General features: G+C 37.1%; 1 protein-coding gene across 38 annotated transcripts in view; it reads left to right on the top strand.

The window, feature by feature from the left end:
- The window catches only part of PHLDB2 (pleckstrin homology like domain family B member 2), a 113,176-nt gene that overhangs the window by 91,031 nt on the left and 6,579 nt on the right, over nt 1-15,566 (top strand). For 23 of the 38 annotated variants that reach the window (XM_050708326.1, XM_050708327.1, XM_035540747.2 and 20 more), the window contains 6 exons: nt 666-809; nt 2,461-2,601; nt 3,205-3,304; nt 9,102-9,309; nt 12,589-12,679; nt 13,124-13,270. In XM_050708326.1, coding sequence (XP_050564283.1) covers nt 666-809; nt 2,461-2,601; nt 3,205-3,304; nt 9,102-9,309; nt 12,589-12,679; nt 13,124-13,270 — 831 coding nt within the window. The remainder of the gene's footprint in view (nt 1-665; nt 810-2,460; nt 2,602-3,204; nt 3,305-9,101; nt 9,310-12,588; nt 12,680-13,123; nt 13,271-15,566) is intronic. The other 15 variants (XM_050708330.1, XM_035540753.2, XM_050708328.1 and 12 more) reach the window with 1 other exon arrangement.

The following is a 15,566-nucleotide window of genomic DNA, read 5'->3' as shown; positions in this document are numbered from 1 at the left end:
GCTAAGCAGGGTTTACGTTTATTCATACTGGATTCTGTTTTACTGTAATATGGCCACATGTTTTTAGAGGGGAACATGAGTAGTTTACCCAGCTTCCTTCTCATTTAATAGTTCATAAAATGGTGCCTGAATTGAGATTTATCTCCTATTTCTAGAGTGCAGTATTCACTGTATGATAGTTAATTTTCCAGAATGATTAAATAAATTTAAAATTTTACTGATAGATAAAAAGACTTGTATTTTTTTTCAACCTGCCTTCCATAATCATTGCTGAATTTATGCATTTTTGAAAAGAAGAAATATGTGAATTGTCATACATACTGACATGTCAACATGCTGGTACATTTGCTTTCCCAAGAAAGGGCTGCATAGCAATTTCTGAGGGGTATTTACATTTTATTGAAATCTCCTGGTCACTTAATGTACATTTGCCTTTTGATCACATAAATGTATTCGGAATTAAATGAAGAACAGTTTTCAGAATCCGAATATTCAACATTTGAAAAGCCTGATGATAATTTTTCTTTATTTATGATGAAGTATTTCAATGGTAACAAATATCTGGCTGTATCGCTCAAAACTAACTTTCATCGTACTAGATACATTAATACTCTTGCACGTCTTTTGGCTTTTGCTTCTTTTAACTTCTGAATTCCTCCTTTTAGGGCTATATCAGTGTAAGTGAAATTAGTGAGCTGTATGGCAATTCCACGAATATATCCCCTTCCACTCAGCCCCCCACAGATGCTGACGCAGTTTCCACTGAGCCTTCCACGGCTGTGCTGACGAGCCAGCCACAAAATAAAGAGGTTTGTTTGGGAGACATTCCCCTTTGTTTGCATTGTTCTTTCATGGCTGATTTTTATTTACTCATTTATTTATTTTGTCATTCAACATGTAACAAATTGTCCCAAAGGCAAACTCTCATCTGCCAGTTACCAAGTCAGATAATGGTTTAATAGTGAAGCTGAAGAAACGGTCCAGTTGAAGTTGTGTAGATGGGACTTCAGAGGCTAAAAAACCTGAATCATTATGACCCAAGCAGCAATAAGTGACAATCTTTGCCTGTCAAATGCTATAATGTAATGCACCTGTGGAGAAACAGTCTGTGGACACATTTAATTACTCATTCAGAGGTGCTTAGGTGTTCATTTTGTATGTTTTATAACTTTTTCTTCCTGTGAGGTGATAGAAGTAATATATCTTGAATATCTGGGGGAGATGGGTAGCTTCTACTTATGTTAGCTATTCCACAGAGTCTGTCCAGTCTGTCTCTAGTTTACTCTTCCTTTTTCTCATTCTTTGTGATGTTTTTGAATTTCTAACGACCATAGCAAATTTGTAATAAATCCACTTTTAAAAGAATGGAATAATCTTATGAATGTAAACACACCTACCTTTGTGTGGCAAGGAGGCAGCAACTAGTTTAAAATTTGGCATTTCTGTGCTGCTTCTTGTAGTTAGATATCCCTTAAGAGCTCCAATACAACAAATTTCCTTTCCTGCTAAATGCTCCAAAAAACACAGTGCTAAAACTGCAGCTTGTATGTGCCGTATCTTTTGAGCAATTCCAAAAAGAAAACTCTGTGTGTAATTTCTCTTTTTTCTATAAAGCTAAGATCACCTCTCTGTTCTGGATTTGTATTTCCTCACTCTCTTTCTCCTCGCTCTATTGCTCAACTTCCATCAGTCCATTGGCCTGCGGTCATGGCTACTCATGTAGATCCTATTCCTTTATCTGATACACCTCCTCCTCTGCCAGCTAAGAAACACCGCAGGCAACAACAGGTAACAGACTCAAAGCTGATAACTTGGGATTTATTTATTGTTATGGTGGCCATGAAGTTGATTTACATGCAGAGTTTTTAGAGTGACATGGTAGATCTTATTGCTGAGTGTAATAGTTAAGAACACTGGTCATTTAAAAATAAACACAATGCATTATAGAACAATAATAAGCAAAAATTCTCCTTATATGAATAATCCAGAGGCAAATGTTAATATTTAGAAGCCATTGTAACTGTCAGAAGACTTGCAACAATGAAGTTCAAGTGGCTTCATTTGAAATCTTAAATTATTTTTTCCTATACGTTTGAACAATGCCTCTCAAAGGCATTATTATTTTGTTACCAATTCATTAGATTAACTTGTAAATGCATGTTTTTCCTCTTTTAATTGAATTCCACTTGTACACTAGACTTGAGTTTTAAGAAAAATAATTTAGGTACAGGGACACATACACAGAAAGTATACATGAATTTGATGCATTTTCTTAACATGCTTTTTATTATGGTATTTATAGAAATCCTATGTAACACTGTGAAGCAGGAGGTACTGTAAGATTTCATTCTGTCCCATGAAGTACCCAGATTATTGCCTTCACTATATTCTGTATAGAGCATAGCTGAGCAAGTAGGTCAATTCTTTCTGTCAAAACTGTTTAACAAATTCCGTTTGAAGCATTTCAGAAATCTGGAAGAGCGAAAGAAGCAGCACAGGGAATGCATGTACATGAGTGATACTTTGCCTCGCAAGAAAACAGCTCCGACTGTATCACCACACTTCAACAGCGCTACTCTTGGACGAAGCGTTACATCTAAAGTGCGTAGTGGCATGCTATTAATAGCCTTCCAATTTTTATATAAAACCATGTTTATGGGTAAGGTTACCTGCTACTCTATTGTAGTGTTATGTAATCCTTCACTCAAATTCACACCTGATGTTGGCTTTGAAAGAAATCCATGTTTATTAACGTGTAGGAAAATATGTGAAACCTTCCATGCTTCCAGCCTTTATATTGCCCTCTGAAAATGTGGTGCTGTAATAGTAATCACACATTTATGATTAGTATATCTCAAGAATTTTGTTTACAGGTTAGTTTAACTTGATTCTAGAGGCTCGACAGACTGTTTTCCTTTCTACCTAAGGCTTCTAGATGGTAAGGATAAGGTCGTATATAAAGTGACGATATTCCTTATTTGTGACATGGTATATCAACAAACAGCAGCAAGGTAGAGATAGTACTTTGCAAACATTTTCATTTAATAGAGACTCTGCACAACCAAAATACCTGTGGTTGATTGATGTCACAATGATATTGATGCCAAATCAAGTTATTTTATCATTAGTTGCTAATACAAAAAAAAAAAATACAAAAAGTCTTAAAAGTATCGTTTTAAGCAAATATTTACAAATTTCCTACAGGGACATTTACCATTAGGACAGAGCAACAGCTGTGGCAGTGTGCTTCCTCACTGCTTGGCAACCATGACCAAAGAGTCAGAATCAAGAAGGATGCACAAAGGTAAGACCTTTTTTTATTTGATTAATTTCTATTAAAAGTCAACATTTGTTCTTTCAGAAAATAAATCTGAAACTGGTGTTGCTATAGACTACAGGGCTGTCAAATAAAAATTTCCTCCTTGGTGAAGAAAAACAAGCTCTAAATGCCATTTGCAGGTATAGGTAAAATAAGATACTAAGATTATGGCATAGGCATGCATGTAGCGTTGAAGTACATGGTTATCAAATATACCTCATTAAACACTAAAAGTACGTTGAAAAATACACATTGGGTTAAATGGGTAACTTGAGTGATTTTGAAGGAAGATATTAAAGATATTACATGTTGCACCCCCCACACCCTTTACCCCTCCCAAATCTTTTCATGGTGCAATCTCAAAATATTTTCTTTCAGAGGCATATATTTTTGCTTGGACCAAGTAATTCCCGAGACATGCATTTAATATCATGACTTAGAACTGCAGTGTTGTAACCCATCTCAAATATTTTAAATATTTGGGCTACAACATAGGAAAGAAGAGATGTTTCATGTTGAGTAAATAGGTGCACTCTTGGAATAGGAGCACAACGGTTCTGGATGCAAAAGTTACTTATCTTTGAAACATGATCTCATAAACTATGAGATTCTGTGGCTGCTGTTTGTCTGCTTGAAGTGATACACTTAATTTCTGCTTTAACGAAATCATTTATTCGTTACTGTCCTATCTTCAAAAAGAATTGCTCCTTAGTGCCATCTGTCAGTTTCTTTTCTTTCTGGTATCTGCATCATCGCAAAAGTTAGTGCAAGAGGACCTTATATAGTACTGACTAAGCTTGAGCTGAGACAGGATCCATCCTGTTTTTATAGGACTTGTCAGAGATAGCAGGTATTAAAAGTCAAAAAGCACGGCTGAAGTCATCCATACGCACCAGGATGACTAAATGCATTGATGGAACGAATTTGTTTAGAAGGGTTCATGACTTACTATATTTGCTTCGTAGAACTGATCCAGTTGTGATGTGTTCTTTTTGTTCTTTATTTGTGCAGCAGGCCCTCCACAAACCTACTGTATTGTGGCTAACTTAGCTTGACATATTTCAGATGCAGTACAAAAGGAGCTTCTTACTCAGTGTGGAAAGCTTCTTTTATGTAATGCGTTTACATGGGTGGAATAGCCAGCAAGTACATTGAGACTCATCATTATGCTATTGTGCAGGAAGCACTTTCAGTTTGAAGATCAATAAGGGCAGCCGGGCTAAATTGTGATGGCAAGAAATGTGTGTTAAAATGGAACTGTTTCTATAATATGATTGTAGAAGAGTATGTGTGACCTAAAACATAATTATGAAGTGTTAACAAATTTAATACAGGCAAAGACGTTTTTAAAAAGGGTCAATTGATTTTTATGTTCTGTTTGTCACTAAGTAACTCAGAAAATTATATGAATATAGGCAGGTTTTTTTTGCCTGACATACTAGAAGATGATTATTCTTTATATGATCCAACAGTTTGAATGGAAATAGTGAATTATGAAGAGAGCCTTAGGGGAGTAATTTGTACTAGAAAAGCGACTGGTTCTAGACAGCCTGTTCTGACACATCAGCTTTGTGTAAGGGAAATAACATTGCTGACAGGAGCTTTATTTGAACTCTCACAGAGTTTACACAGAGAAACAGTCCAAACACGAAGGATACTGGAATACAAGGACTGTTTGTGGTTTGACTGCCTCTAAGTAATTAACAAAGGGCTTATCCCCTTTGTGTTCAACAGTAGAGGGCCCTGAATTTACTTGTGTCAGAGGAACTTGAAGAGCGTAACTGCTTTCTCTTGTTAAAGCACTGTGGTTCTGGGCTGGGGAAAGCTCCTTAGTCTCAGTAACACATCACAAAAGTCTCTGCACCACTCTTTCTGTGGGCATCCCGTTATAGTGCAGAACCCAGAATAAGATGGATGTCACGGTCAGGCGGCTAGTCACATCCTAGTCCCTTCAGAGCACAGGCCGCAATGTGGTCACAGGGACTGCTGGACAAAGAGGATGATGCGTTCCTGAAGCAGTGGTAGGGGCTCAGCACATTCCTCAGGGCTTAAAAGTGTTGAGTCGACTTCTAGGCCGGACATTTTTGCTGTGTTTGTATAAATCTGAAGAGAGAGTCTTCAGCAGTTCTTGGAGGAAGTGGTCGCCCAACTAGTTTAGAAGTGTTATGTGAGAATTACTAAATTAATAACGGTTCGAGTTTTCCTCAATTTGTTTTCTCCGCCTTTTTCTCATTTTTGTCCAAGAAGGTAAATATAAAAGTCCGAGACAAAAAAATCAGAGTTAAAAATGAAGTCAGGAAACAAAGAACAGCCACTTGAGTTCAAACATGGATTTCTTTGTGCAGAAACTAGAAATGTCTATGAATAAATTTTAGACCAAATCCAGTAGAGACCCAGCAGGAAACACTTTCATAAATTTTCCTTGAAAGAAATGAATAGTGGCTGTCAGTAATCATTGCCTGAGTTAAGCATTTTATAAGTTGCTCTTAAGAGGAGACATCTTTGATATAAATATTAATGGAAAAAGTATTTCTCAGCAACTATTCAAGAGGTGTTTTTGAAGAACTGTATTTATAGATTCAGCTCCTGTGGAGAAGCCTTTCTAAGCAAACTAAGGGGAAAAAAAAAAAAAAAAAAAAAAAAAAACAGAATTTAAAAAACGTTTGATACAATCCAGAGACCAGTCTGCACAGGTGAAAACTGGCCCAAGAAGTTCCCATGGGGTGCTGGGTATGAGGAGCCTGTGCAAGGAGAGGTAGGAGGGGGGCCCCCTGGACTGTGGGCTAGCCCCCACAAGGGAGGGGATGGCTAGCTGAGAGCTACAGCGTAAGACAAGCCACAATTCAGGGAACAGTACTGTCGAGACAGAGATGTTAGGTACCAACAAGACGATTAATCATACGCTTCTTAAGCTGTACCGAAAAACAGTGTGCTGAGTGCAACATATATATGTGAAGACCAACTATAAGCTTTTCAAAGTGGTTTGCTTTTCTTTTTCTTTTTACTCTCTTATAAAACTCAGGAAAAGCTAGAAAAGGTATGAAAACATCTCTTTACCTGGCTGCGTCTGTCATTGTTTTTTGGCAAAAGTACTGGTTTCATCAGCACTGTCAAGTAGTTTCTGAAATCTTGGATTTTTTAAAAAATAATTGTAAAATAATGATAGTACTTCAAAAATTCTTGTTCCTGCTGTCAAACTGTCACAACAAAACTTCTGGTTAATGCTAATAACTGCAGAGCTGCAGCTTTGTGCAGGCCTATTTTTTTTTTTTGCTTCTTTGCTCATAGCCAAACAAGTAGAGCAGAAAATTTGGAAGTCTTTGCAGATCTGTGGGTGACAATGACAAAGTAGACATGGGCTTTCTAGTTTGGCATGTTTTCATACAAAAAAAAATGTATTTTGACATGTTAATTTCTACATTCAAGAAAAAAAAGTAAGAGTAGAAATTAAAGAAAATGTTATACCAAGACTTTTTTTTTTATGAAGTACTGGTTCTTGACATGCTTGACAGTGCTGCTTTTAATAACAACTTTTCACCTATAACTCTGACCTCTCTATAATTTTGTGGTGATACATTTGTTTTTTTTGGGATTCTGTGACAACTCCTTTGGATTTTTTGGATGCTGTGGCTTTATGGATATTGTAATATTTTGCTGAACAGTCTGTCTGTTAACAGTTAAGTTTATTTTACTAAAGAGAATACAAACCAATGCAGTGGGAAACATTTTAGCTCCTGTATTAGCTTAGACTTGTGTTGTTGGCTTGTGGGAAACTTTTAGTGGATCTTACAAGGAGTTTAATTTTTTATAATTGCATGTGCTGTGAATAGGTACCTGAGCAGTTAATAATACTTTAACAAATTGATTTTCCCTGTGTGATGTGTGAATTGGGAATGGAAATGTGTTGCTTGAGAGGCATCTTGGTGTTGGTATACAGCCGATCCTGAGCTGTGAACTGCCTGTTGCCTAAGGCACGAGGAGCAAATGAGAGCATCACATTATGCTTTGCTTCTGCAAATGCAAGTAATTTTGCAGCCAAACTGCTGTAATATAAATAGAGAGAGAGACATGCCTTGCAGTGTTTAGTTACATTTGCATGATTGCATAAATTTAACTGACAAATGTTTTACTTAAAAACGCATTCTTTATCTTCATAAAAAGTTGACTTTCCTTTTGGAAAGTATTCGTAAAACTGATATGTTCCTCTGTACCTTTTAGATGGGTTTATTTTTCAGTCAAGTACAAGATATGAAACTAACATTTCTGAGTAGCCCAGCTTTTGCAAAGGGCTCCATAGAAAAACATTCATTTAAATGCAGTTTCTTTCAGTAATTTTTTTTTTCTCTTTTTCCATAATGAATAATTGAAAACCATTTCGCAGGAGCAATTAGTCATTCCAAAGGTTCGAGCATGAAAGGTAATTTATATCTACAATAACAGCAGCATTTGCCATAATAAAGGGAAGAAAACAGACTGCACATGTAAATCAGTAACATCTGTGTTGTGTGATGCTATTATCTGTAAATGCTGAAGTGCATCTGTATCCTTTTTGTCTCCTTTACTAATCAGAGCAATTGAACTTCTCTTGAAATGTAGTGTTCTCTCAAATGGCAAGTATGATTTTATTAGTTCCTTGGAAACCAGCATTAATTGTCTACAAAGAAGTCTTTGTATTGTGCAGAGGGAAGTGAAATGGAGGGGACAGGAAACAATTTATCTGCCTTGGAGATGCTTGGAGGGCTTGATCCTTAATAATATGCTCTAATTATGCAGCCTTAGTCATGCTTTTCATACACCTTTTGGAGAATAGTATAGCCTTTCTAAGGTAGAGCTGCAGTAGTTGACTCCCTGAAATGAAATTCTCCCGACTCTGACATATCCAATACCAGACAGTAGCCATATAAATGCAGGTAGAGAATAAGGCAGGAGTGTATTCCCACTTCTAGTGAGTTTTCCTAACAACAGTGTCTTGATGGTGTCTAGTCAAAATTTTGTGTGAACTTGGTATGTTTGTCAATACTTTTCCCATGTTTGTGTATTATCTTAAATGTCTGGTTTCCTGTCTGAAAGGGAGATTTTGGTTTAGTGTAACAGTTGCTCTAGTCTCCAACTTTGCCACCAGCTCACATTTTGGGTCAGGATTGTACAGAGAGTATTATAAACTTGACTGAGCATCAAAGCTGTGAGGAAGTGTCACTTCTTGCATGGATTCAAGGAAAAATGAGCAATGAAGCTGCATTCATAATCACATAGATTAAACAAACCTTAAAATGTGTTGTACAATTACTTCAGCAATTAAAATTCCAACTGTCTTTTATACTCTCCTCTTCATCAGGCAAGCTCAGCCTGCACTTTACTGAAAGCCAGTGTTCCTCAAACAGACAAGAAATAATCCATGTTCAGTAAAAACAACCAAACAAGTACTTGAGACCTCTGATAATCAGGACTGTTGTGTTTTGTTTAATTATTCTTAGATTCCTGAATTCAGCTATGGTACTTTTGGCAATAGGTCTAATTTGTGTGTGTTAAATTTTCATAATACGTGTACAATAATATATGTGAAAAGGCAGTCATACTAATCTGCATATATTCGTGTCCATCATAGATAAAACAGGTATTTAAAGGTGTTCAGTTATGATTCATTTATTAAATTAATTTTCTAGTACCATGGTCACAGAGCAGTTAAGTCTGAGCTGGTAATCAAAATGCTCGTGCTGTGAACACATTATGCTCAAGTCACAGAATTTCTGTGTAAAATAGATGTTTCCTCTGTACTCCGTAGGGTATAATCATCAACGTATATGTGAAAACCAAAGGCAGAAATCTCCTGAATTCTACAGCAGAACAGCATCCGAATCTAACGTGTATTTGAATAGCTTCCATTACCCAGATCGTAGCTACAAGGACCATGCCTTTGATACATTAAGCTTGGACAGTTCTGACAGTATGGAGACAAGCATATCAGCATGTTCACCAGATAACATTTCCAGGTAAATAACCTTCATTTCTGATGTTGTAATGGTTGTAGGGTTATAACAACAAAGGGAACATGTGAATGTTGATGCTATGGTAATGTGAACGCTGCTAACTGGTTAAGAAAATGTAAGACCATTAGACAGGTATAATATATGGTACTTTGTGTAGCCCTTCATCATCATGTTTGACTATCATCTCATCTGTTTAAATAAAGATGGAAAATAAAAATATGGAGAGGCTAAATGGTATGCTGAAGGCCACATAGAAATCAACGTCAGTCCTGAACTGAAATTATGATGCTCTTTTCTGAGTGGGATAATTCCTGAGCTTCCTTCCCTAGTTGTTACAGGTTTCCTGTGATACAAAATGTCTCTTAAGATACCTGCTGGTGATTAAGTGCATTCATTATGTGTGTCCAGCATGTTAACTTGCTAGATATTTAATGCTTATGCTTAATGCTGAAATAATGCTGATACTTAATGCTGAAATGCTTAGGAGTTCTCTGGCAATCCTTTTTGCCCTTTCCCCTCCCTTTTCTGGGTCAGTAGAAATGAAGAGATGATTCTAAAAGGCTTAGAGCCCTCAGCTGCTTTTCTTCTGTTCAGAGACTGTCAGCTCAAACTACAATTAAAACAAACATCAGTGACCTGTTTTTAAAAAAAAAAAAGTCCAGCTAAGTCTTAAAATTGTGTGCAAACAATTTTCTACTGACAATCTGGTTTTAATAATGGTGATTTCACTTCTGTGCATAGTCCTGCCCCAGTAGGTTCACAAGCATTAGCAGAGGCTGATAATTAAATACAGCATGATTAAGGGATTAAGAACCTCTTGTTGAATGCAAGGACAGCTTTTTTGGGTAGCATGTTGTGTTTTATTCAACATCTGTTTCCTGTAACAGGTTACCAGTCCTCTAATTTCCTCTTGTAGTGTTTATCGCTGCAATGTCAAGGATTTTAGAAAATACCAGTGGTGTTGGTATGGGACTGTCAGTTTTTATTTGTTTGTTAGTTTAAGTATAAAACATTAGGACTCAGGTTCTGAGTAGTTTCGTTTTAGATACATAGCTAGTTTCTGATAGCTGGACACAGGCTATCTCATCAGTTAACTCATCTCTGCATAAGCAAATCAAGGATGAAAGAATTTAACTAAGCTGAAGTATTAACTGGTTTTATATGGGAAAACCTACTGCAATTAACCAAATTCCAGGTTGCTCAAATGACTTAAGTATGGCCATGTTGCTTTTATGGAAGTTTTTTGACCCCAATTTTCTAGGCACATCAACTAAACATACTTTAGCCAAACTTAGGCTTAGGTATCCAAGTCAGTGGCTTCATTTATTTTCAGAGATGACAAGCTTTTTTACAGCTTAGGTTTCAGATGGATTATACTTCCTCTGCCGCTTGGGTTAAGGGAGGTATTTTGTATTGTACTGTATCGTCTCACAATACACATCCTCAGTATCAGACAGAGAAATGTCTTCTGAGGACTTCATACTTCTGACAAAACTCCCAGTCTTATAGACCATCAGAGGCATATTCAGAAAGCTAGCGTTGTTGGTCTTGTTTGTTTTTTTTTCCCTTGCCCAGGACACACGCTTGAACTACTTCCATTCTGCCACACTCCCTTCACAGTTGGTCTGTGTGCTATTGAGTAGCAGGAATAAACCTGCCACCTAACACCAACTTCCACTCGAGTGATCAGTTAGTATTTTCAGAATAATCCTTGGTCAAGTTTCTCTCTGCCCTGAACATTTGAACCCATTCAATTTCCTCGTGTTGTCTAGTAGCATCAGTAATGGTAGTACAGCTTAACTTTTCTTCCTCAACAGTGTGAGATGAAACATAAAATAGCATGAAAATACCTCAGTTGAAATGACTGTTAAATTGAGATGAAACAAAGAAACTGTATTGGAAGCAAGAAATGTGGTATTGCTTGTTGGCTGCCTATCAGGCACCAGACAGCAAATGCCCTGTGCAAGAGAAAGAATGCAATTTGGCAGAGCTTTTCAATAATAACTGGAGTGTTAGCAGAGTATCTTAAGAGAATACTTCCTCTCCCAGTTAGGTATCTTGTTATGGAAACTAGGGGTGAGATGGTAGCACCTTCTCAGAATGTACGAAGAGTGACCTCCGTATTATGTAATGAGTATCTGCCAAGGCATGTGGGAGTGTACTCAACAGATTAAAATTCTGACAGATCATATGAGGCAGAAAATCACCCCTTCGTTATGGGCTTGTCTGGATTAGTAATTACAAGAGTGTTGTCAAATCCTTAAAGGTTAAGATGCCTATACTAGAAGCAAAACATCGCTGTGAAGGGCAAAGGGCATAAAAGATGTTATCCACACCAGGTGTCTATCACACTTTGAGGCACATGTAAGTTTGCTTAAAGGAACAATTGATTATTACGTTAAGTTGGAGCATTGTACAGCAGTGGGTACAGTAAATCTCTAAAAAAAATAAATAAATAAATAAATAAATTTTTTTTTGAGAAATCTCCCATCAAATGCAGCCAGAAACACAGTAGGTCTGTTTAGCGCACTGTAAACCTGTTTATCAACTACATGTTAGGATCCTTCTGCTCTGCCCCTCACTGTGAGAATGAGATACTTACCACTGCAGAGTGTTTGGGTCCAAGATGCAGAAATGACACCACCTCTGATAGCTAGCTGAAAGTGAAGAAGTGTCATCCGAGTACCCTTCTGTTGCAAAATAGAACCAAAAAGACAGGCAGTGGTGTGACAGCTGCGTTGTGGTGGGCCAGGATCTATCACTTTGTCATCACTGGTTTCCTTGGCTTGCCAGTTATCTTAACTAGTAGGCATTATTTGACGCTGCTCTGTGACTGAATGAATGTTTTTTACAGATACTTCTTAATCCTCCATCTAAATCCTCCATCTAAACAGAGATGGTCTGTGGCCAGAAAGGCCTAAATGGTGTATTTAGATGACTACTTATGCCACCTCTCAGAATCAGTGGTGTGTTCTGCTAGGACATGGTAACTGCCTCCATATTCTGTTATCTGAGAGATGATGATGGATCATAGGGGATTGATAAGATGCATTTTTAGGTACCTGAGTCTGAATTTTTCACAACTCTGCATGGCAAGCATATACGTTCAGTGTATCATGTATTTTGCCTCGTTTTTATGACATGAGGCTACTGCACCGAATTGGATCGGAACAGTATCAACTCCACTCTTAAACTGTCTAATGCTGGACTATAAAATATGGCTTTAAATATCAAGTATTCTTTTAAATAACTGTTTCATTGTTTTTTGTTTGTTTTGTACAGTGCTAGCACTTCAAATGTTGCAAGAATAGAAGAGATGGAGAGACTTCTGAAACAAGCACATGCTGAAAAGACTAGGCTGCTTGAATCCAGGGTAAAACATAATTTTATGAGTAAAAATAAGAGTGGGCATGTAAGTTAGGTAATACCCTCCTAAATGCAATATTGGACCCTAAATAGTTTACATCTAATTGAGACTTAAGAATTTGCCTCTCCCTCCGGAGTTTGGTCTGGTTTCACTCTCATGGTACATCTTGGAGCCCATATGTGGTGACTGCTATTTCAGTGGGTGAGTTGAGGGCAAAATCCCATCAGAAGCTAATCAGCATTGCTCCTACAACTACTGTGAGAGTTACTTATGAAGAACCTTCATTTCTAGAGTGGTAGTATTTGCAATTCTGATTACAATTCTCAATCCACTGTGCTGCATATATATTTCTGCCTGCCAAAGAGGCAAAAAGAGATTTAGTCCTAGCTAGAAATTACGTATCAACTATAGTTTCACACATAATTGCCCTTCGTGTGCTGTGGTGTTTAGGAACGGGAGATGGAAGCTAAAAAACGTGCTCTGGAAGAAGAGAAACGCCGCAGAGAGCAACTGGAAAAAAGATTGGAAGAAGAAACTAGCCAGAGGCAAAAACTAATTGAAAAAGAAGTCAAGATACGTGAGAAACAAAGAGCACAGGTGAGATGCATTGACATGAAATTATTTTTGGTGCTAGACTCCTTATTGATTGAGGAAGCAAGTCTATTTCTGCAAATGATAAACAGAGGTACTTCCAGTTAAATGGACGGATTTAGTATTTCTGAGGTGTAACTGTGTCACCAAAAGCATGTTTGGGCTCTAGGAAACTTTGATGTCTGGGTGTTTATTTAGATCTAAATGATAGTCTAGGTCTATTCAGCATTTTATACCTAAAGTATAAATGTTAATCCTTTAAGGTTTGTTACTGAGTAGGGGCAGAGCAGGTGTTTTTGTTTTTTTTATAGCCTGAACAACAGAAATTTGTGAGAGTGTTAATTTTATAAACAGTGTTGTTTCTTCTTTCTTTTAATACATACAGTATTTTGGAATGTGAATATTCACCTCCCAAATATTTGACTGAACAAAAAAAATGACCAACAGATAAAGAAACGTTTTCATCTCCATATCTACTCTGGAGAGGAAACAATATTTTCTCTGTTGTTACGGGGACTATACAACATGGGAAGCATTATTTAGTTAAACCGTATTACCTCTGACATCATCTTTGTTTCCTGTTAGGATGTATCTTGAGCTTTCTTTGGGTTTAGAGGTCTTACCTACTTCTTATTCCACCACAACTAATGAGATCTACATGGTACAGCAGATAGACTAGGCAGTCATTTTATTGTTAGTATAGTAAGACAGTAAGTTGGTATAGTAAGACCTCCATCTTAGTTACATGTATATGAATGCAGAAGATTCCATATCTCATTTGAATATATATCTGCTTCTATCTGTGCTACTTCTGCTAAATCTTTGTTTCATGAATTACTATTATGTTTTTATATATATATATATATATATATATATATATATAAATATAAAAACTCCTACATTATGGGCCTTTTTAATTGATAACACTAGGGCAACCTCAGTGGAACTTCAGGCTGTTTCTCCCTAAGCATGTTTATTCCTTTGTTTTCATAATAAAGTGAAATAACCAAATGTTAAATGGTATGTATACTTCAGTTGAATACCTTCTTTGTGTCTATGAAATTTTAATGACAACTCAAATATGGCATAAACAACAATGCCATGCTTATATCCTTATGTGAAATTGGAGCGTGGATGTGTTGTAACAAAATGCCCTATCAGTTACTGCTAGTTGGCAGACTTAGCAGAGGCTAAAGACTGAATTGGCAGGAAGACAAAACATACCTTTCAGAAAAAAAACAATTTTTTTATTAACTTTTTTCTTTCCTTTGTATTGTTAGACCCAATTTCAAGACTTTTTTTTCCCCAGCACTTCCTGACACTAAGAAATGTCAACTAGAGGAAGTAACTCCATCTTTGCACTTGCCAAGGCTAGTTCCAGCTTGTATCATACAGGACTGCATAATTTTAGAAGGGTGTTAAGAGCTCTTGCAGGCAACATAGCTCCCTTTGCACGAAGAGATTCTTGAGAATGCAATGAGAGAAAGTCCCTTAGATTTGTGACTCACAGTGGTATTTAGAAGGCTAACTTTAGGCATGGTGCAGGGGCAGATTAGATTCTCCAGGTTCTCTGAAGTCAGTGTAGAGAGAGACAGGAAAAAAAGAAACGGAGGAAGGAGATGCTCCTTTCACAAGTCATTCAGAGCCACCTAAATTAGGCTTCTGTTCTGAATAGCCCTGTGTTGTAGCCTCTGTCTGCCCTGGCTGCAGCAGTAGCCTTGGGAGACCTGTTTTCTACATTTAAAATGAGGTTTTGTGCCTAGATCCCCTCAGGCACAGAAAACAGGCATGCTCCCTTTAGCTGGCAGAGGTCCGAAATCACTCCTACTTGTTCTCCCAAGTTATCCTATTTGGCTTGATGCAGACTTAGTCCTGAACTGGTATCAAGAATGAGGCACCGTTTCCTGTGCTGCTTAGCTGTCTCTTGCAGAGGGATGTGCTTCAGCTCTCTGTGCTGCATTGCTGATTATGAACCAGATACCATGTTTAATTTAGTTCATAAGGAATTCTATTTCGTTTACAACAACCTTTGTAAAACAAAATAAGGGTTACAGTTCACTCTTTCTTCCTAATTTTCGGTTAATAGCATGTTTTTATTATTTATATTTTTCATTAAGATACATGTAACAATAAAATATTAGTGTTAGATATGCGTAGTTAGTATCTAGCCCAGAAAAGTAAAGGGTTTGCTTAACATCACACCATACAAGTCCTTATGCTTCATCTGAAGCAGCAACACACCTTTCATGTTCAATTCATGTTTTAGTTCTAAAACAACAAAACAACCTTTCTGTGCTGTGGC

The sequence above is a fragment of the Cygnus atratus genome, chromosome 1 (assembly GCF_013377495.2).
Source record: "Cygnus atratus isolate AKBS03 ecotype Queensland, Australia chromosome 1, CAtr_DNAZoo_HiC_assembly, whole genome shotgun sequence".
Classification (NCBI taxonomy): Eukaryota; Metazoa; Chordata; class Aves; order Anseriformes; family Anatidae; genus Cygnus; species Cygnus atratus.
The sequence above is the reverse complement of the archived record's forward strand: the minus strand, read 5'-3'. Positions and strand labels throughout refer to the sequence as shown.